The sequence below is a fragment of the Pseudophryne corroboree genome, chromosome 6 (genome assembly GCF_028390025.1).
Source record: "Pseudophryne corroboree isolate aPseCor3 chromosome 6, aPseCor3.hap2, whole genome shotgun sequence".
NCBI classification, from domain to species: domain Eukaryota; kingdom Metazoa; phylum Chordata; class Amphibia; order Anura; family Myobatrachidae; genus Pseudophryne; species Pseudophryne corroboree.
In genome coordinates, this window is record NC_086449.1 from 201,810,041 (window position 1) to 201,830,803 (window position 20,763).

At 46.1% G+C, this 20,763-nt stretch overlaps 1 protein-coding gene across 2 annotated transcripts in view; it reads right to left on the bottom strand.

The window, feature by feature from the left end:
- Window positions 1-471: 471 nt before the first annotated feature.
- Window positions 472-20,763, bottom strand: part of UBAP1L (ubiquitin associated protein 1 like) — a 40,782-nt gene continuing 20,490 nt past the window's right edge. For both annotated transcript variants that reach the window (XM_063930394.1, XM_063930393.1), the window contains exons 3-6: window positions 17,790-18,521; window positions 15,536-15,718; window positions 7,899-8,000; window positions 472-717 (exon numbers count right to left, since the gene is read on the bottom strand). In XM_063930394.1, coding sequence (XP_063786464.1) covers window positions 583-717; window positions 7,899-8,000; window positions 15,536-15,718; window positions 17,790-18,521 — 1,152 coding nt within the window. In that variant the 3' untranslated portion in view covers window positions 472-582. The remainder of the gene's footprint in view (window positions 718-7,898; window positions 8,001-15,535; window positions 15,719-17,789; window positions 18,522-20,763) is intronic.

Sequence of the window (20,763 nt, forward strand, 5' to 3'; positions counted from 1 at the left end):
CCTTGGTGAAGACTGATGTCTTCTGCCGCCGATTTTCCGGACCTCTTCTTGCTTCTGGCTCTGTAAGGGGGCCGGCGGCGCGGCTCTGGGACCGGACTCCGAGGCTGGGCCTGTGTTCGGTCCCTCTGGAGCTAATGGTGTCCAGTAGCCTAAGAAGCCCAAGCTGGCTGCAAGCAGGCAGGTTCGCTTCTTCTCCCCTTAGTCCCTCGATGCAGTGAGCCTGTTGCCAGCAGGTCTCACTGAAAATAAAAAACCTAAAACTAACTTTTTCTAAGAAGCTCAGGAGAGCTCCTAGATTGCACCCTGCTCGGTCGGGCACAAAAATCTAACTGAGGCTTGGAGGAGGGTCATAGGGGGAGGAGCCAGTGCACACCAGATAGTCCTAAAGCTTTCTTTAGATGTGCCCAGTCTCCTGCGGAGCCGCTATTCCCCATGGTCCTTACGGAGTTCCCAGCATCCACTAGGACGTCAGAGAAAAAAGCATAACCCCTATGCAGAGCTAGTGATTCAGAACAGATGCAGCTGGATTGAGCAGTCAGTGCGCTGTTGTCAGCTTGGTGCTGTGCTGCCAGTGGGATGTTCTCACTGAGCTCTCATCATGAGCTCCTCCAGAGAGCGATCCCGGTGATTGTCGTAAATCAGGAGCACTTCCTTGATGTCATCCTGTTGGAAGCCCATGTCATTGAACTGAAGTAATAGGCGGAGGTATTCTGCGGCCTGTATGAGACACAGAGTATGGACACTTGTGAAGTAACTACAGTCCATTCACACAGCCATCACTTTAACTCATTTTGTATCACTGCCTGCATGGCATAGCCCATATCCCACAACACTGCTTACACCCGCTGGCGTGTTCAATTGCAAAGCAATTTGTCCCTTTTTAGAGCCTAGTACATTGGAACGTATTGGGGCCCTACGCTGAACTGTAAAATGTAATGGGAATGTTTATGGGACCTTATCCCAAATACACGCTGTCACATAGCAAGGATGGCCATCAGCTGTTTCAACACAATATCCTGAGCATTACAATAGTGCCTTTCATTATAGCAAATTTCATGTGCTGTCATTATGGTCAAGTACTCACAAAGACACTGTTCAGCAAATTGTAATTTCATTAACACAAAATATTTACACTATACATATTGGTGTTGAGTGTGTGTATATATGTAAGAGCCTGCTCCTGTTCTAAGGGTCTCCACCGCAGGTGCTTGGTAATAGAACCTGATGCTGTTCTGCCTGTGGGCACTATTGGTTCTACTCACTACAGATCTAGGTAGAGGTGATTTGTGTGAGTGGATAGGGAAGAATATAGTGTGCCCTGTGGATGGGGAAATGAGACTAGCGCTTTGGTGTTATGGGAAGTGATCTCCAGAGGGCACGGCATATGTTCACCTGGTCCCACATATTGGGGAGAGAAACGCGTGGACATTATTGCTATACATTACCTATGCTTACTACATACGAGCAGCCAACTGATTCCTTTGAGATCAAGTGCACTAACCCTGTCATATCACTTTAATAATGTTCTTATTTAAACCCATCAATAGCATAAGTCCTTTGGACATACATGTTCCAGGTTACGGACTTCATGTGGCAAAACAGTGGGACTGCATGGGAAGTTGGGTAACAAACTAGAGGCCAGCTAATGATGGAATCCTCACAGCATTGAAGGAGGTCCTGGTATTAACCGTATTACATCTGTCAAGCAGAAAGTACAGGTACTGTACATACAGCAAACTGTGCGCTCCAGGAACCCCGCTGCTCAATATTCTTCCTTATTTCCATTTTAAGACATTAAAAACTTTCAGATTGAAGCTGTCGCTCATATTTGAGCATGGTCCAACTAACCCCCACCATCCCCTATCCCTGCACACTATTTTAAGGCACCCTGCTAAGAGTTTGGTCTGGAAGGATTTCACTTCAGAGAGATTATCCGCCTTATTGTGTAACTTATTAAATCAAGATGAGGAAAGAGGACCGAGTATTAACTCTTTCCATACAAGGGTACAAAATACCCATCTAAGGCTTTTATGAATGTATGTAACCTTCTAAAGAGAACAAGTGGAGGTGTTGCCCCTAGCAACCTATCAGATTCCAGCTATCATTTATCCAGTACATTCTTACAGTAATAGCTAGAATCTGCTTGGTTGCTATGGGCAACACTTCCAGCTGTCCTCTTTAGAAGGTTTGCTATAGCTTTCCCTTTGTTATCGGATTTGGAAATACAAGCGTTAATTATATTTGTCATGGCTTAAGGCCTTAAGAGTTTGAATAAACTATAAGTGGTGCATGTGTTCTATGAGGTGAGGATGAGTGGTTCTGGACCCCTTTAAGTTCCCTCTGCTGATCATTGTCTTCATTCCATAGATGACTATGAAGCAAGTTCCATGTTGGCTAAAGTCTTTGGGTTTTAGCTGTAATGATTTTCTGGATTCATGGTCTTTTATATAATTATCCCACTTATAACAACACCACTGGCCGAAGGATACGTAAATTATGACTAATCCGGTAATGCAGAGGTTCCCAAATTATCTTGAATCACGGGGCCCTAGAGTGTCAGCATTTTTTTTCACGGCACCTCTAGGCCAGCAGTTTCTCATTGAGAAGCTTAGAAAAAAGTATCAAAGGAAGCAAATTGTGCTTACCTATTACCCTTAGGGTCAGTTATGTGGTGGTGGACAGAGTTGTGCTTGTGTTTGCAGTGATTTGCACACATATTTTATGATAGGCAGCCACCAACACAGGTTTTGCCTATCACACTGACCATACAATAAACTGATTTGGTAATGGACTACCAACCTGTGGGACACCTGCAACTGCAAATCAGCACCCCAGGTTGCCAGGCTCACAGTTTGGGAACCACTGCTGTAATGCATTTTAATCGTATTCATTCAAATTCTACAATACCACAATTATCTCAACAACTTTGTTCACAAAGACACAATTAGGGGGAGATTTACTAAGCAGTGATAAAAGTGGAGAAGTGAGCCAGTGGAGAAGTTGCCCATGGCAACCAATCAGCATTGACATAACATTTATAATTTACATACTATCAAAGTATACAGAGCAGCTGATTGGTTGCAATGGGCAACTTCTCTACTTTTATCACTGCTTAGTACATGTCACCCTTAGTCACAGTACATTTTCTAAGATATTAAGCTTCATAGTGTATAATGTCAGAGTGTCAGTCATTAAGGCTAATAACAAATGAAATTGATTAGGCTACACATCACCATGGCAGGGCAAAGCATACAACTTTCATTTGGGACATGATCATCTTAAAATCCCCTCTAATAGCATGATACAGACTTTAAATACTTATTTTTGGGATACTACTTTTGATAAACTACTGCACTAAGAGGTTAATTCAGACCTGATCGTAGCCTGCACGGCTACGATCCACCACCCTGATATGCGGGGGGACGCCCAGCAGAGGGCTAGTCCACCCCGCATGTCTGGCTCTGCACTCCCCCCCCCCCCCCCCCCCCCCCCGCACAGGTACAAAAGCATTGCACGGCGGAGATGCTTTTGTACCTGAAGAGTAGCTCCCTACCAGTGCAGCTCCTGGACGCTGGCAGGGAGCTACCCGTTGCTCTCTGGGTCGCAGTGGCTGCGTGTGATGTCACGCAGCCGCAGCGGCCCGCTCCGGGAATGCCTGCGTTGCCCGGACCGCTCCCCTTAAAGCGGCAGAGGCGATCGCTGGGCTGAGATGCCGATCGCATCTCTGGCATGCGCCTGCGCAGTTCAGACCTGATTGCCCGCTGTGCGAAAATGCACAGCATCGATCAGGTCTAAATTAGCCTCTAAATGAGGCTGATTCAATTGTGTGTTTTTTTGCGGCGGCTACTAGATGGCGCCCGACGGCAGCAATTCAACTGTTCTGCCGTTCAGGCGCCCAGCAGCCGTGGAGGACCCATTTTTAAAATGTGTGCAAACTCAGCACTTTGGGCGTCAAAACGGGAGTTTAGACGGGTTTAGCCATTTCAGGTTGCTAAACCCTGTCTGTTTGGGTGCGATATGCATGTGCGCCCAAACAATTGAATAGTGACAATTGTTTGGGCATCTAAACAGTCCTGTGTAGACGGGATTTTTAGATGCTCAAAACAATTGAATTGGCCACAATATCTTGTAAACGTTTGTGCATTACACGAGGAAAACTATCACCAATGACACAAAAATAAGAACATGTAATAGCCAATTTAATAAGCAGAGTCTATTATAGTTTATTTAGCTTTTGTTGTTTTTTTATAATTAATCTTAAAAAGACAGAAAATACCAGGATTTAATTAGCAAATCTAGTTAAAATGTGTTATGCTGACCAACCAATTAGATTCTGCCAATTTTCAGTTTGTTTGTTTGTTTGGTTGATATGGGCACTAGCTTTCAGGAATGTCCCTTGTCACAGCACAGGCTGAAATGATGACACTCAAATTCCCTGATTGAGATATTATTTATAGGGGTTCATAACGGTTTCTTTGGGGTCTATTTACTAATCCTTGAATTGAGATAAAGTACCAGCCAATCAGCTCCTAACTACCATGTCACATGCTGGGTTTGAAAAATGACAGTTAGGAGCGGATTGGTTGGTACTTGATCCGTCTACTTTATCTCCATCTAAGGCTTAGTAAATAGACCTTTATCACTTGTGTATTATAATAATGTAATGGTGTCAGTGTCAGTCCCAGTTCAAGGGCTCGTTGCTTGGGGCTTCTGCTCGGAGACTGCATAGGGGCTTCCTTTGGGGGACACAAATTGGTATATGTCCAATGGGTGCTGACTGTGTAACAGGATTTATAGAAGACAGGTCACAGAGAGCAAGGTGCTATACTGTCCCCACTAGCTCCCTAGGAGCACATGAAGGCAGCTGGGCAGTGTATGGTGTACACGAGGGATTTTTCAACTCTACCCCCTAGGGCACTCTACAGTGAAAACAGTTGGCATTGGCATAAGGTCTCTCCTGTGTTCTACAAGAAGATGAGCCTGGCACAGACTTTATATTGTACGGTGTTCTTCTGGGGGGCCAATGTGTTTTATTTATTATATTTTTTGTGGGGTACAGTGTGATTGTTGTTGTTTTTTTCACGTAGCGGCCAATGTGTTTTTTTTCTTCCTGTGTAAAATGAAATAAACGGGTGTGGTATGGAAGGTAGATAGTAACTAGGTTGACAGTGTCTAGGTCGCCCACTATTGGTCGACAGTAATTAGGTCGACAGAGTCTTTAGGTCGACAGGTCAAAAGGTCGACATGAGTTTTTAATGTTTTTTTGGTGTCGTTTTCTTCGTAGAGTGACCGGGGACCCCAATTAGTGCACAGTGTCCCCTCGCATGGCTCGCTTCACTCAGATTACAGTTCCAATCGTAGTCCACGTGGATCGTTAAGTATGAAAAGGTTAAAAAAAAGAAACAAAATTGTGAAAAACTCCTGTTGACCTAGAACATGTCGACCTAGATACCCTGTCGACCAATAGTGGTCGACCTAGATAGTGTCGACCTAGAGACCGGATCCCAAATAAACGTACAGCCAGTGAGCATAACTCAAGCCCTGAGATGAAAGGAGATATAAACTGTGGGGAGATGCACATAGTGTCACATCCTCTCCTCTAATACTGAGGTACTCGCTGAGGCCCGCCTGCTACTCGGACCTTGTGATGGGACAGTCTGTGCTCTCAGGAATTGGTTGGAGCCTTTCTCACAGTCTCTGCCTGATCTCTGATTTGGCTTCATACAAACAGGAAACAAATAATTTTCCCAGACAGGCCAGCATGGAGATGTGTGTTATACAGGGCTGAGCCAGCACAGCGCAGGACACCACATGTACTGAAGAGGACCACAATCTCAAATCGCCTGGGAGGCTGGGGGGAGGAGGGGGTCAGGCCCTTTTTACAGTATATACAGCATTTACAACCTCTATTTTCACTCACACATCATTAAGCCAACAGGGACTTCCTAGCCTGGACATTGGGGAAAACATCCACATCATCTAGGAATACAGTCTTAACTCTCACATGACTGTGGGCAAATGCTAAATGTCATTGGGGAAATCTGTAATGACATACCCACATATTCTCAGATTCTAGTTATTATACATGATTGGACCTGGATCCACTAAATACAACAGCATGAGTAAGTGACATGAATTAGAACCATACTTGCTGACATTTTGTAAATCTGCCTAATGGCAGATGAGGAGGGCAGGTTACATGTCGGGATCGGCTGGTTATAGTGACACAATCAATGGCACCATGACCTGCCTTGTCTGCATCATCAAACCCCAACAGGAAGTACTCCCAGATATCTGAGAGTCTTGTCATATATAATTATAGAAAATTACATTCATAAATTAGTGTGATGCAAGTTAATAAGCATAGAAATCATGTCGTGGTGCGGTTTAGAAGTTTGGAATACTTCCTAATTATTATCACCACGTACACAATCCCAGGCATCTGTTCCCATCATTTGTAAAATCACAGCTCAGTTTAATTCAGCGTCTAATCTCAAGATCAGAAGATTTGCTTTTTAATGTTTCTCCAACCCAGTCACAACTATTGAAATCCAGTTTTCCCTTTCAGTGGAAAATAAATGATATTAAATATTAAAAAAAGGTAGGGGGAGGAATCCTGTGACAAATCTGCAACATTAACTCTCTTGGTCTCATACTGCCTGGAGATTGCCATCGCTGACTTTCACCCTATAGCACCCCTCTCTCTCTCTCTCTCTCTCTCTCTCTCTCTCTCTCTAAACAATCCTACTTCAGGTCTTGTTTCTTCCTCACCCTGGGAATAATGGAGTGCAGCTTTATTAGACTTCTGTGTCTATTAATGCTCCATTGTCCTCCTACACTCCAAAAGATACCAGAAGGTTATTTGGTTGCCGCTTATTAGGGAAATTAGGGCCCCATTTATTTTTTTTAGTATTGCAGTCACACTAACAAATATGTCGTTGGTATTTAACATTATTTAACCCTTTGGCGAGTCCTCAGCAGCATCCTCCACTCTGTTGCTGCCAGCCTATGGCTACCAGCATCAACCTGCTGTGTCATGCACATGCGCGATGAGTCTGCACATGAAACTTTCACCCGGCTGGAACTCAGCAATGTCTGGAAGGCTTCACTTCACTTGCCAAGTCTCCATTGCTGGCAATAGGGACCATATCGCACTCGCCATCTATATATGACATAAGAGGTCCAGTGACAAAGAGCTATAAGCTAAGCTTACTACAGTTTGATAAATACTGAAAGGAGGATAAAACCTCTGTAGCGAGTGCCGAAAGGGCTACGTCTCATTGTTAAATGGAGCCTAGTATGTTTATGTATCTCAGCTATAATAATAACTTCTTGATCCACAACCATGATGCTGTCTACCACATATTCTGCACCCATTATAGAAACGCCTATGACTAGAGTACAGTTTAGTGGAGCCCAGGTGCATATTGGTCACCGAGTAACTCTTAGTTACTGTTACATCCATAAATATACAGTATTGGGCATATTCAATTAGCTGCACGTAATTATCAGGGACAGGATTTTTTCTTGCAGCCTCAGGAACTGCATTATAACACATGGAGAAATCCATTCTTTCTGCAGTTTATATGAATCAATGGGTTAGTGCCTATTAACCCCTGGTTTATGGTGCAAGGAAAAGGCAGTTTAATTGAATACCTTTTCCCTGTACAGCACAACCAATTAGCTGCAGGATAAACTGCGGTGCTAATTGTATATGCCCCTATTTGTACTTATGAATATATAAAAGGGGGATTTAATATTATGTCTGTGTGTGTGAATCTGGGCATTCTACTGACAGGTCTGTTACACTGAATAAAAATAAGCCCCTCACATTGATTACACATTGTACTTTTTGCTACAGAATATTACATTTGTATATTTATCTGTCTTCTATTTACCTTTATCTCAGAGTTCTGGAACATTTCCATTGCCTCTTCCACCAGCACCTCCTCATATCCAACTTTACAAAGCCGATCTGTGGCTCCAAGGTAACCTAGGACCTATTGGAAAGCTGTGATGAGTAGGTGTTAAGCGATTGTCCCACTTCTGTATATTACGGCTGTTTGCAGAGATATCGACGACGATGGAAAACTGAACTGGTTGAAACCTGAGCATGTGGCTACAATATAATCACTCCATCTATGGACATGGAGATGATATATACAGTACTATAGGTTATCTGAAATATTACACTTTAAAAATACAAGTGGCTTTATGAAAAAATAGGATTTTGGTACTCACCGTTAAATCCTTTTCTCCTAGTCCGTAGAGGATGTCGGGGACTCCAAAAGGACCATGGGGTATAGACGGGATCCGCAGGAGCTTGGGCACACTAAAAAGACTTAAGACTGGGTGTGAACTGGCTCCTCCCTCTATGCCCCTCCTCCAGACCTCAGTTAAAGGAACTGTGCCCAGGAGAGACGGACATTACAAGGAAAGATTTTTGTCTTAACTAAGGGCTACCAAATTACCAGCCCACACCATAAACATACCGTACAACCGGAATAATGCCAAACCAGATAACAGTATGCATAAAACTCCAGCAACCAGCTGCAACAAACCACTACACAAGTCGTGTATAAACTAACTTAACCAGTAAGAAAATATATAATGCAAGTAATAGTCCGCACTGGGAAGGGCGCCCAGCATCCTCTACGGACTAGGAGAAAAGGATTTAACGGTGAGTACCAAAATCCTATTTTCTCTTACGTCCTAGAGGATGCTGGGGACTCCAAAAGGACCATGGGGATTATACCAAAGCTCCAGAACGGGCGGGAGAGTGCGGACGACTCTGCAGCACCGACTGAGCAAACACCAGGTCCTCATCGGCCAGGGTATCGAACTTATAGAATTTAGCAAAAGTGTTCAAACCCGACCAAGTAGCCGCTCGGCAAAGCTGTAGTGCCGAAACACCTCGGGCAGCCGCCCAAGATGAGCCCACCTTTCTGGTAGAATGGGCTTTAACCGACTTCGGCACCGGCAACCCCACCGAAGAATGAGCTTGCTGGATCGTACTACAAATCCAGCGTGCAATAGTCTGTTTTGACGCGGGATGACCAACCTTGTTGGCCGCATACAAAACAAACAACGCTTCAGTTTTCCTAGTAACAGCTGTCCTAGAAACGTAAACTTTTAACGCTCTTACAACATCCAGAGATTTTGGAATCGCCACTTCTTCCGTAGCTACCGGAACCACAATAGGTTGGTTAATGTGAAATGACGAAACCACCTTCGGTAGAAATTGTTGACGAGTCCTCAATTCCACCCTATCCGCATGAAAAATCAAGTACGGACTCTTATGAGATAAAGCTGCCAATTCCGATACTCGCCTGGCAGATGCCAGCGCCAAAAGCATAACTACCTTCCAAGTGAGAAATTTTAATTCAACCGTCCGCAAAGGTTCAAACCAGGAAGACATGAGGAACCGTAAGACGACATCAAGGTCCCATGGCGCTACAGGCGGTACAAACAGTGGATTGATATGCATTACACCCTTTACAAAAGTCTGAACCTCTGGGAGGGCAGCTAACTCTTTTTGAAAGAAAATAGACAAAGCCGAAATTTGCACTTTGATGGAACCCAATTTCAGGCCTGCATCTACACCCGCCTGTAAAAAGTGGAGAAAACGACCCAAGTGAAAATCCTCCGCAGGAGCCTTTTTAACCTCACACCAGGAAACATATTTCCTCCAGATACGGTGATAGTGTGTCACCGTAACCTCATTCCTAGCCTTAATGAGAGTTGGAATGACCTCCCTGGGAATACCCTTACGAGCTAAGATCTGGCGCTCAACCTCCATGCCGTCAAACGCAGCCGCGGTAAGTCCGGAAACACGCATGGACCCTGTAACAACAAATCCTCTCTTAGAGGAAGCGGCCAAGGATCTTCCACCAGTAAGTCCTGAAGATCCGGGTATCAGGCCCTTCTTGGCCAGTCTGGAACGACGAGAATCGCCTGAACCCTTGCTCGACGAATGATCCCCAGCACCTTTGGAATGAGAGGAAGAGAGGAAGAGGAGGGAACACGTACACCGACTGGAAGACCCACGGAGACACCAGGGCGTCCACCGCCGTGGCTTGTGGGTCCCTTGACCTGGAACAATACCTCGGGAGCTTCTTGTTGAGCCGAGACGCCATCATGTCTATCAACGGAATTCCCCAGCGTCTTGTCACTTCTGCAAATACCTCTTGGTGCAGAGCCCACTCTCCCGGATGGAGGTCGTGTCTGCTGAGGAAATCCGCTTCCCAGTTGTCCACCCCCGGTAGGAAAACTGCTGACAGTGCGCTGACGTGTTGTTCCGCCCAGCGAAGTATCTTTGTGGCCTCCGCCATTGCTGCTCTGCTCCTCGTTCCGCCTTGCCGATTTATATGGGCCACCGCTGTGATGTTGTCTGACTGTACCAGGACCGGTCGACCCTGAAGAAGACTTCTTGCATGGAGCAGGCCGTTGTAAATGGCTATTAACTCTAGAACATTTATGTGGAGACAGGCTTCCTGGAGCGACCATTTCCCTGGAAATTTCTTCCTTGGGTGACTGCGCCCCCGCCCCGGAGACTTGCATCTGTTGTCAGAAGTACCCAATCCTGGATACCGAATCGGCGTCCCCCCAGGAGGTGATGAGCTTGTAGCCACCACAGCAGAGAAATTCTGGCTCTGGGAGATAGACTTATCTTCCGGTGAATGTGTAGGTGAGACCCGGACCATTTGCTCAGCAAGTCCCACTGAAACACGCGGGCGTGAAATCTGCCGTATGGAATGGCTTTGTACGCCGCTACCATCTTCCCCAGAACCCGAGTACAATGATGGATCGACACACTCGTCGGCTTCAGAAGTTCTCTGACCATCGTCTGCAATTCCAGAGCCTTTTCTTCTGGAAGGAATACCTTCTGTAACTCCGTATCCAGAATCATGCCCAGAAAAGGAAGCCGAGTGGTCGGAATCAACTGGGATTTCGGCAAATTGAGGACCCATCCGTGTTGTCGCAGAATCGATAGAGACAACTCTACACTTGTCAGCAATCGTTCCTTGGACCTCGCCTTTATCAGGAGATCGTCCAAGTACGGGATAATTGAAACCCCTTGTTTGCGAAGAAGAACCATCATTTCCGCCATGACCTTGGTGAAAATCCTCGGAGCCGTGGAAAGCCCAAACGGCAACGTCTGAAATTGGTAATGAGAATCCTGTATCGCAAACCTGAGGAAAACCTGATGCGGAGGATATATCGGCACATGTAAGTAGGCATCCTTTATGTCGACTGACGCCATAAAATCCCCCCCCTCCAGGCTGGCAATCACCGCTCGAAGGGATTCCATCTTGAACCTGAAGACTTTCAAGTATGGATTGAGGGATTTTAGATTTAGAATTGGTCTGACCGAACCGTCCGGTTTCGGTACCACAAAGAGGCTCGACTAGAACCCCTCCCCCCACTGGGACGGAGGGACGGGAACAATGACCCTCTGTAGACAGACACAATTTTTGAATGGCCGCCCGGACCACCTCCCTGTCCGGAAGAACCACTGGTAATGCCGAAATGAAGAACCGGTGAGGGGGCATCTCCTGAAACTCCAGTTTGTATCCTTGAGACACTATTTCTAACACCCAAGGATCCAGGTCTGATTGAATCCAGACCTGGCTGAATACCTGAAGACGGCCCCCCACCGGTCCGGACACCCCCAGGGAAGCCCCAGCGTCATGCGGTGGACTTGGTAACAGCCGGGGAGGACTTCTGGTCCTGTGCACCTGAGGTTGCAGGAATTTTTCTTCCCCGTCCTATACCCTTTGAGGCGAGGAAGACGAACCCTTTCCACGCCTGTATTTATTGTGACAAAAGGACTGCATTTGCTGATGTGGTGCCCTCTTTTGTTGTGTGGGAACATGAGGAAGAAAAGAGGACTTACCCGTAGTCGCGGTCGAGACTAGGTCCGCCAGGCCATCCCCAAACAAGACCGTACCTTTAAAGGGTAGAGCTTCCATAGACCTCTTGGAGTCGGCATCAGCATTCCATTGATGGATCCACAAGGCCCTCCTGGCAGATATCGACATGGCATTGGTCCTTGATCCCAAGAGACAGACGTTGGATCCACAAGGCCCTCCTGGCAGATATCGACATGGCATTGGTCCTTGATTCCAAGAGACAGACGTCCCTTGCCGCGTCCTTCAGGTAATCTGCAGCGTCCTTAATATAACCAAGAGTTAGAAGGACATTATCTTTATCAAGAGTATCCATGTCACTAGCTAAATTCTCCGCCCATTTAGCAATAGCACTACTCACCCATACCGACGCCACAGCAGGTCTGAGCAATGCACCCGTATTAGCGAAAATGGACTTCAGACACGTCTCCAACTTGCGATCCGCCGGATCCTTGAGAGCTGCCGTGTCAGGAGACGGAAGCGCCATCTTCTTAGACAAACGGGATAGAGCTTTATCAACGGTTGGAAATGCCTCCCATTTTTCCCTGTCATCAGAGGGAAAATGATACGCCATAAAAATCCTCTTGGGAATCTGCCATTTCTTATCTGGCGATTCCCAAGCCTTTTCACAAAGAGTATTCATTTCATGAGAGGGGGGAAACTTTACCTCAGGTTTCTTCCCCTTGAATAAGCAAATCCTTGTTTCCTGCACCGCAGGTTCATCAGAAATGTGCAACACATCCTTTATAGCCACAATCATATTACTGAATACTCTTAAGCAAACGTGGATGTAACGCCGCCTCAGTGAAATCGACCTCGGAATCAGAGTCCGTGTCGGTATCCGTATCCCCCACCTGAGTAAAAGGCCTCTTATGGGACCCGGATGGGGTCTGTACCTGAGAAAAAGCCTCCTCCATAGATTTCTTCCACACCTGGGTCTGTGACTCAGACTTATCTAACCTCTTAGATAAAGAAGCTACATTGGAATTTATTGTAGTAAGGAGTGCTAGTAAATCAGGAGTCGGCTGCGTCGACAGTGCTAGCTCTAGCCCCACATCCCCACCTCCTATAACCTCCTCTGGTGAATAACATTCAGGTTCCGACATGTCGACACGCAGTACCGACACCCACAACACCCAGAACCGTCCCAGCAAGGTGACAGGCCCACAAGGTACCCAGCGCTGCCTTATAGTTCACAACTGGTACCCCACAGCGGCTCCCCACTGGAGATGCCCCTTATACTTGCAGAAAACGTGGAGGTCCCAGCAGCGTCTCTCCCTCGGTGCTGTGTAGGGAGAAAATGGCGCGCGAGTGAGCCGCGGACCAAAGCTCGGCCCCCTTCCCGGCGGCCTCGGCCCGCCAATTTTCAACATACAAAAAATGCCCGGCGGGGGTCTGTAATAAAGTGCCTCGGCACCTACGATCTTTTGCCGGCTCAGTAACCTCAGTAACATGCGCCCCCCCCCAGCGCCCTGCACCCAGTGACAAGCGTTGGTGATGTGTGTGTGGGAGCATGGAGCACAGCGTTACCGCTGTGCTTTACCTTCCGTAACTGAAGTCTTCTGCCGTCCTGAAGTCTTCTGTTCTTCTCATACTCACCCGGCTTCTGACTTCTGGCTTCTGTGAGGGGGTGATGGCGTGGCTCCGGGAACAAGCAGCTAGGCGCATCAAGTGATCGAACCCTCTGGAGCTAATGGTGTCCAGTAGCCGAGAAGCAGAGCCTTGAAACTCACAGAAGTAGGTCTGCTTCTCTCCCCTCACTCCCACGCTGCAGGGAGCCTGTAGCCAGCAGGGCTCCCTGAAAATAAAAAACCTAACAAAAAGTATTTTCCTATAGAAACTCAGGAGAGCTCCCTTAGTGTGCATCCAGTCACTCCTGGGCACAAAGTCTAACTGAGGTCTGGAGGAGGGGCATAGAGGGAGGAGCCAGTTCACACCCAGTCTTAAGTCTTTTTTGTGTGCCCAAGCTCCTGCGGATCCCGTCTATACCCCATGGTCCTTTTGGAGTCCCCAGCATCCTCTAGGACGTAAGAGAAATAGCTATTAGTTTTTTGGAAGTTGAATAATAGCTAAAAAGAAAGTTACTTCTTCGAAGACATCACAAAAAGCACAAATTAGTTTTTGTATACTTATTTAATGACGTAAACACCTATGAATGCTATAATAATCATGAAATCTAATTGGAAAAGGTTTCCATAATTGCACGTCCCTCAGTATTTGGGGAAGGGAACATTACGTAGCTCAAAGCTACCAATATACATCTCTGACATTGGCACAGAACTCTTGCCGGGATGGTCGTGCAGCCCTAATCTAGTGTTCTTGGTGTCCTCTAATGTTCTTGGTGTGCTGATAGCTGAGCTCCCAGCGGTATCATTTATAAGCCAAACATTTTATTATAGTAGCATTAAACCATCACTCATCTAACAGTTGGGTTGACTAGTAAAGAGCAGGACTGTAGTAAACAGCTGATAGCCAAAGGGTTAATGCAAAACTAGAAACGAGGAAATATTTGAAAGCACATCTTAGGCCTGGAAAGGTGGCCAGGATAACTTACTGGCGCCAGGAGTATAAATCGGATACAGACAGAACAGACTGGGGATGATTAAACAAAATAAAAAGATCCTTAAAGAGACAGTAGCAGAAAATACAGTATATATATATATATATATATATATATAGTAAACATCTTTTTTTTAATGTTCTTAGACTGTCTAATAGGGGTATTCAGCTGGTGTCGGTTTTTCCAACAGTCGGAAAAACTGCACTTTTCGAAAGTTTTTAGGCCGAATATACATTCGACCTATTCAGTGAAAGCGAGGTTTTTTCGACTGTCAAAAAAAAAAAAAAACACGGCACTGTCTTAAAACACGTGAATTGGCGAGTTACTCACCGATCCACGTTTTTGTCGAAAATGCGGCTGTTTTCTACAGTTTATCGCTGATGCAGATTCGTCTTGTTATCAAGTCGAACCAGCATTATCAGAATGCTGTCCGGAAACGTCTTGCATTGAATAGCAGGGTCCGGATTTTTCGTCTAGCCGAATACCAAATACCCAATTTAATACCCCCCTAAACTGCCTTATTTAATGCTTCCTTGTTGCTAATGTTCTCCCCACCAATGACAAAAACAACACTCCTATTTAAAAACACTTTTCCTGTACTACTACTACTAATAATAATGAATAATTATTATTACTAGGCATAGCATAGATTCCAAACAAGGCCCCACCTGTGTGGAGTTTGTGTGTGCTCTCCATGTTTACATGGGTTTCTTCTGAGTATTGATGTATATTAATGTGGATGCCTGCAGGAAACTCTTGTCCACCTCTACCAAGTGAATCTTCCACAGGCCAATAGTACTTCCTTGCCTCACTTATTACTATAGCTCTTGCCAGACAACCTTTGAAATTCAGTTGTCGCACAATGTCAAAAATATTAATGGAAGCCAGTGCACTGTCAGTTCCAGAGAGAAGCAGATCATTTGGATGACTAGGCAGTAAAAAGAAGGGGTCAGACATCTATTTTAGGATTTATTTAGGATATGAGTTAACACTTAACATGCTTTTTTTCTCAGAGGAAATTAATTTGCAAAGTCCAGGGCAAGCTCAGGCAGGAATGGTGAATTACCTGTTCTAGGCTTTGTCCTCCCATTTTCTGCAGTGCAATCATCGCCCTGCGTAGCGGGTATCCCATTGATGTCACAGCTTCAATGACATCACGCTCCTCTTGGCTCAGAGCTAACAAGACGTCTCCAGAGCAGTCCGGATGGGTCTGCCGCGTAGGTGGGAGACAGGAGTATGGGCTCAGAGACTGTAGGAATGGAAGCTGAAAGTTACTTATAATACAAAATGGTATGTGCCAAGGTTCTGGGAGAGACTTGTTTACAAATATTTCTTAACAGAGCCCTTCAGCATATTAGGGTCATTCCCTGCAAGTGGATAATGCAGAAAGTGTGGATAAATTGGTTTTATTGGCTGTTATGGAAAATGGGTGTAGTAGGGTATGCCGGCGGCCGGACTCCCGGCGACCAGCATACCGGCTCCGGAATCCCGACCGCCGGCATACCGACAGCTGGGCAAGTGCAAATAAGCCCCTTGTGCGCTCGCCGCACTACGCGCACCACGCTATCTATTCTCCCCCCAAGAGGGAGAAAAGATGTCGGTATGCCGGCGGCCGGATTCCAGCGTCTGTAAGCTGGTCGTCGGGAGCCCGGCCATCGGCAAACAGAAGACCACCCATGGAGGGTGCAGTAGGGTATGCCGGCGGCTGGGCTCCCGGCGACCAGCATACCAGTGCTGGAATCCCGACCGCCGGCATACCGACAGCTGCGTGAGCGCGAATGGGCCCCTTGCGGGCTCGCTGCACTCGCCACGCTACGCGCACCACGCTATCTATTCTCCCCCCAAGAGGGAGAAAAGATGTCGGTATGCTGGCGGCCGGGATTCCAGCGCCGGTATGCTAGTCGTCGGGAGCCCGGCCGCCGGCAAACAGAAGACCACCCATGGAGGGTGTAGTAGGGTATGCCGGCGGCCGGGCTCCCGGCGACCAGCATACCGGTGCCGGAATCCCGACCGCCGGCATACTGACAGCTGGGCGAGCACAAATGAGCCCCTTGCGGGCTCGTATGCGTCGGGAGCCCGGCCGCCAGCAAACAGAAGATCACCCATGGAAAATACTGCCACTTTCCAGTAATCAAGAAAATAGGTTTGGGCAGATGGAAGTGAAGAGAGAAAGGGGTTTGGAATAAAATTGATAAAATGGTTAATTTACAGTTGAAATAGAAGTTCTTAATATGGGCAATGTCTATGCTATATTTCCATCCTGCACATAGGTAAGCAGAGATGGGCATGTTATATCAGGATGACTGGGAGAAGGCCACTGTAGAGTTAAGAGAGATACAGGTGCAGTTGATCCTGCATTGCATGCAACTAAATGCGTGGATTCACCTATATGCAGCGTTATGTGCATCACTGCGGCTGGACCACCCCACCCCATTATGTACGCTTGGATATGCATCATCATTATCAGTACACAATTGCACTAGCCCCATCTATAGATTGTAAGCTTGCGAGCAGGGCCTTCCTACCTCTGTCTGTCTGTTATTACCCAGTTTTGTTCTATTACTGTTGTTCTAATTGTAAAGCGCAACGGAATATGCTGCGCTATATAAGAAACTGTTAATAAATAATAAATAATCCTTGGTATAAAAGACTCGTCTGAGAGCATATATGTATAACACACAAATCTGCGTCAGCCGTAATTCCATTGACATGCCTTCACTGAACACTGCCTATGTAAGAATGCCCCATTACAGCACATTAATTCCCATTCAGACGCATGGGGAAATACGTTACATGCAGGGCTGCGGAAAGCTGAAAGAGACTGGTTACTGGGGGCGTGGCCATGTCTCCTCCGAAAAAAATAAAGTAAAACAGTGCACGGCGCTGCACTGCAAAGTGAAAAATGTCCCCCTCAGCAGCTGACCCTGGACCAGGCTGGTCACCCCCATCAAACCTGGGCCCATGTAATAATTACCCGCATCCCCCCCTCCTGGTGCCCCTGGTCGCAAGTACGCATGTTCCGCAACATGTGCATTCAACTCTGCACCGGGATGAGAATTTCATAGGCAAGGACTGAACAGATTCCAGATTTGCATATCTATCTCAAAGCAATGAAGAAGTATCTGACCATGTTGTTACATAAAAACAGATCTTCAGTGCACATAGGGTTTCCAGGAAACACATAAAAGATTATGTATGCAACATGCAGCACCTCTCACTCACACATGATTCACTATGCACAGCCTAATAAACCTGTGTGCACTGAATCAGTTATTCATATGCATAAATCAGTAGTTTGTCACCCCAGAAATGTCTGTTACCGGGTTGGTGGGCTTGTGGCAGCGAATCGGTGGAATGGAGCCAGCGCTGTATGGTCTCTTGGAGCAGCAACAATTGGAAGATGGAGGTGGTGTTGGGCTAAAAGTTTGCCTGCAGTAGTTATTCCTTTGGTGCTGGGTTTGGTGGGTGCCCCTGGCTTCAGAACTCCCCTTGTGGTGGTGCACAAGTGTGGCAATTCTTTTATTTGCTGCATCCAGTTCGCTCCGAGAGCTTTGTGAAGGTGTCAATGACTTTCTCTTTTTCATATGTGATGGAGGAGACTTCACATGAGAGCAGCGGCATCTGGATGGTGGACTGGGCACAAGGGGAGATGTACGTGGTCTGTGAGTCCACTGTGGTTGAGGACTCTTGCACAAACGTACCCTGGCTTCTCTCTGACGAGCCTCCATCTCACTTCCTTCTGATGAAGAATACTCATCATCCTCAGAGTATCCATCTTCCTCAAAGAATCTGTCATTTTTATCCATGTTGTCTGTTGTCCCCAAGCTACTTTGTGGCCGAACGGGGTTGGCATCTGATGTGCTAAGGCTTCTACATCTATGTAAGGATATGGAAGGCCTCTGGGGACTACTGCGCCTGGTCTGGGAACCCGCCTTCCTGTCATGAATCATCCAGTATGTAGGTGCTGTAGGCTTGACATCTGAGGTGAAGGTATTTAGACCATACAATCCTTCCACCCAGTCCAGGACCTTCCTCTCCACAGAAAAATCATGCTGCAGAGACAGAGAGAACATTACTTTAGTCATGAATGAAGAAGGCTGTTCCCATACATTGGCAAAGAATTGTTCAAAAGTCAGAAAAGGTTATCAAGTATTCCATCACTGTTATGACCATGTTGACCCTGGAGATATAGGCATCAAACCATTAGTCACCGGGGTAAATTTACTGAAGTGCAGATTTAAAAAAGTGGAGGTGTTGCCTATAGCAACCAATTAAATTATTTTCTAGAATGTGCAAGATAAATAATAGCCAGAACTGATGGGTTGCTGTAGGCAATACCTCCAATTTTGTAAGCCAGCACTACAACTTACACTCCTGGGCCTATTTAGAGTCAGTCTGAAATGGACACTTAAAATTGAATCAAAAATCCATTTGCATCCTTGCTACTGATATAGGGGTTAATTTACTAAGATGGGAGTTCTATTTAAGATGGGATGTTGCCCATATCAACCAATTAGATTCCAGGGGCCAAATGTAATAGTGAGAGAGTTTCAAAAAGTGAGAGATTTGGTAAGGTTTTGCGGGGTTTTTTTTTTAAAGCGGCAATCATTTACACAGCAAGATCAACCTGATTTTGCAGTGTAAATGATTGCCACTTTAAAAAAAAAAAAAAAAAAACCCCTGAAAAATCTTACCGAATCTCTCACTTTCTGAAACTCTCACTCTATTACATTTGGCACCTGGTATTATGTTCTAGAACAGAGGTTCTCAAACTCGGTCCTCAGGACCCCACACAGTGCATGTTTTGCAGGTAACCCAGCAGGTGCACAGGTGTATTAATTACTCACTGACACATTGCAAAAGGTCCACAGGTGGAGCTAATTATTTCACTTATGATTCTGTGAGGAGACCTGCAAAACATGCACTGTGTGGGGTCCTGAGGACCGAGTTTGAGAACCTATGTTCTAGAACAGGGCTGGCCAAACCGGTCCTCGAGATCTACCAACGGTTCATGTTTTCCAGGCCTCCTGGAGATCTGTAGAATTGTCAATTAGGAATGAATGCAGCACATCTTAATTAGTAATGACTACACCTGTGCACCAGCTAGGTAGTCTGGAAAATGTGAACTGTTGGTAGATCTTGAGGACTGGTTTGGCCAGCCCTGTTCTAGAAGGTCCTAGTTAAATGAGAAGTAGAATTTGATTGGTTGCTATGAGCAACATCCCATCTTAAATAGAACTCCCATCTTAGTAAATTTACCCCATAGAGTCAGTTGCATATGCAATTACCAAGCTACGATTACTTCCCTTTGGTTGCGGCTCCGTCACCTTGTCATACCTGGCTGACGTCCTTTTACACCTTTTAAAAGCCTAAAGTGCTTTCCTTATGGTCACTAACAGCCTTCTTTACTGTTGTGATTTCATAGTTGCCAATTTTTGGCGGGTCTAGGACAGTGACGTGTGATCAGGGCAATCAGAGCTTCGCCTGTCATACTCCAGTGTACTCCAGAGTTTTAACTATAACAATGGTGGTCATTCCGAGTTGATCGCTCGTTATTTTTTTTTCGCAACGGAGCGATTAGTCGCTAATGCACATGCGCAATGTCCGCAGTGCGACTGCGCCAAGTAAATTTGCTATTAAGTTAGGTATTTTACTCACGGCATTACAAGGTTTTTTCTTCGTTCTGGTGATCGGAGTGTGATTGACAAGAAGTGGGTGTTTCTGGGCGGAAACTGGCCGTTTTATGGGAGTGTGCGGAAAAACGCTGCCGTTTCTGGGAAAAACGCGGGAGTGGCTGGAGAAACGGGGGAGTGTCTGGGCGAACGCTGGGTGTGTTTGTGACGTCAAACCAGGAACGAAACTGACTGAACTGATCGCAGTGGCAGAGTAAGTGTGGAGCTACTCAGAAACTGCTAAGAAGTGTCTATTCGCAAATCTGCTAATCTTTTGTTCGCAAATCTACTATGCTAAGAATCACTCCCAGTAGGCGGCGGCTTAGCGTATGCAAAGCTGCTAAAAGCAGCTTGCGAGCGAACAACTCGGAATGAGGGCCAATGATCAGAATAATGCAAAGACGACATTTATAACTTCTAAATATCTTTGTATTATTCTAATCATGTTTATAGTCAAATCTCACCACCAAATCACGTGTGCGTAAATCTGGCTCTGATACTAGTCGGTGCCTCCCCAGCCATTGACCTCACTGTCCAGGGCGATTAGAAAAGCTGTGCGACCTCACCACGAGTCCTGGGTAGCGCCATTTCTAATTGAATCTCACATTTTGTTGGTACATGC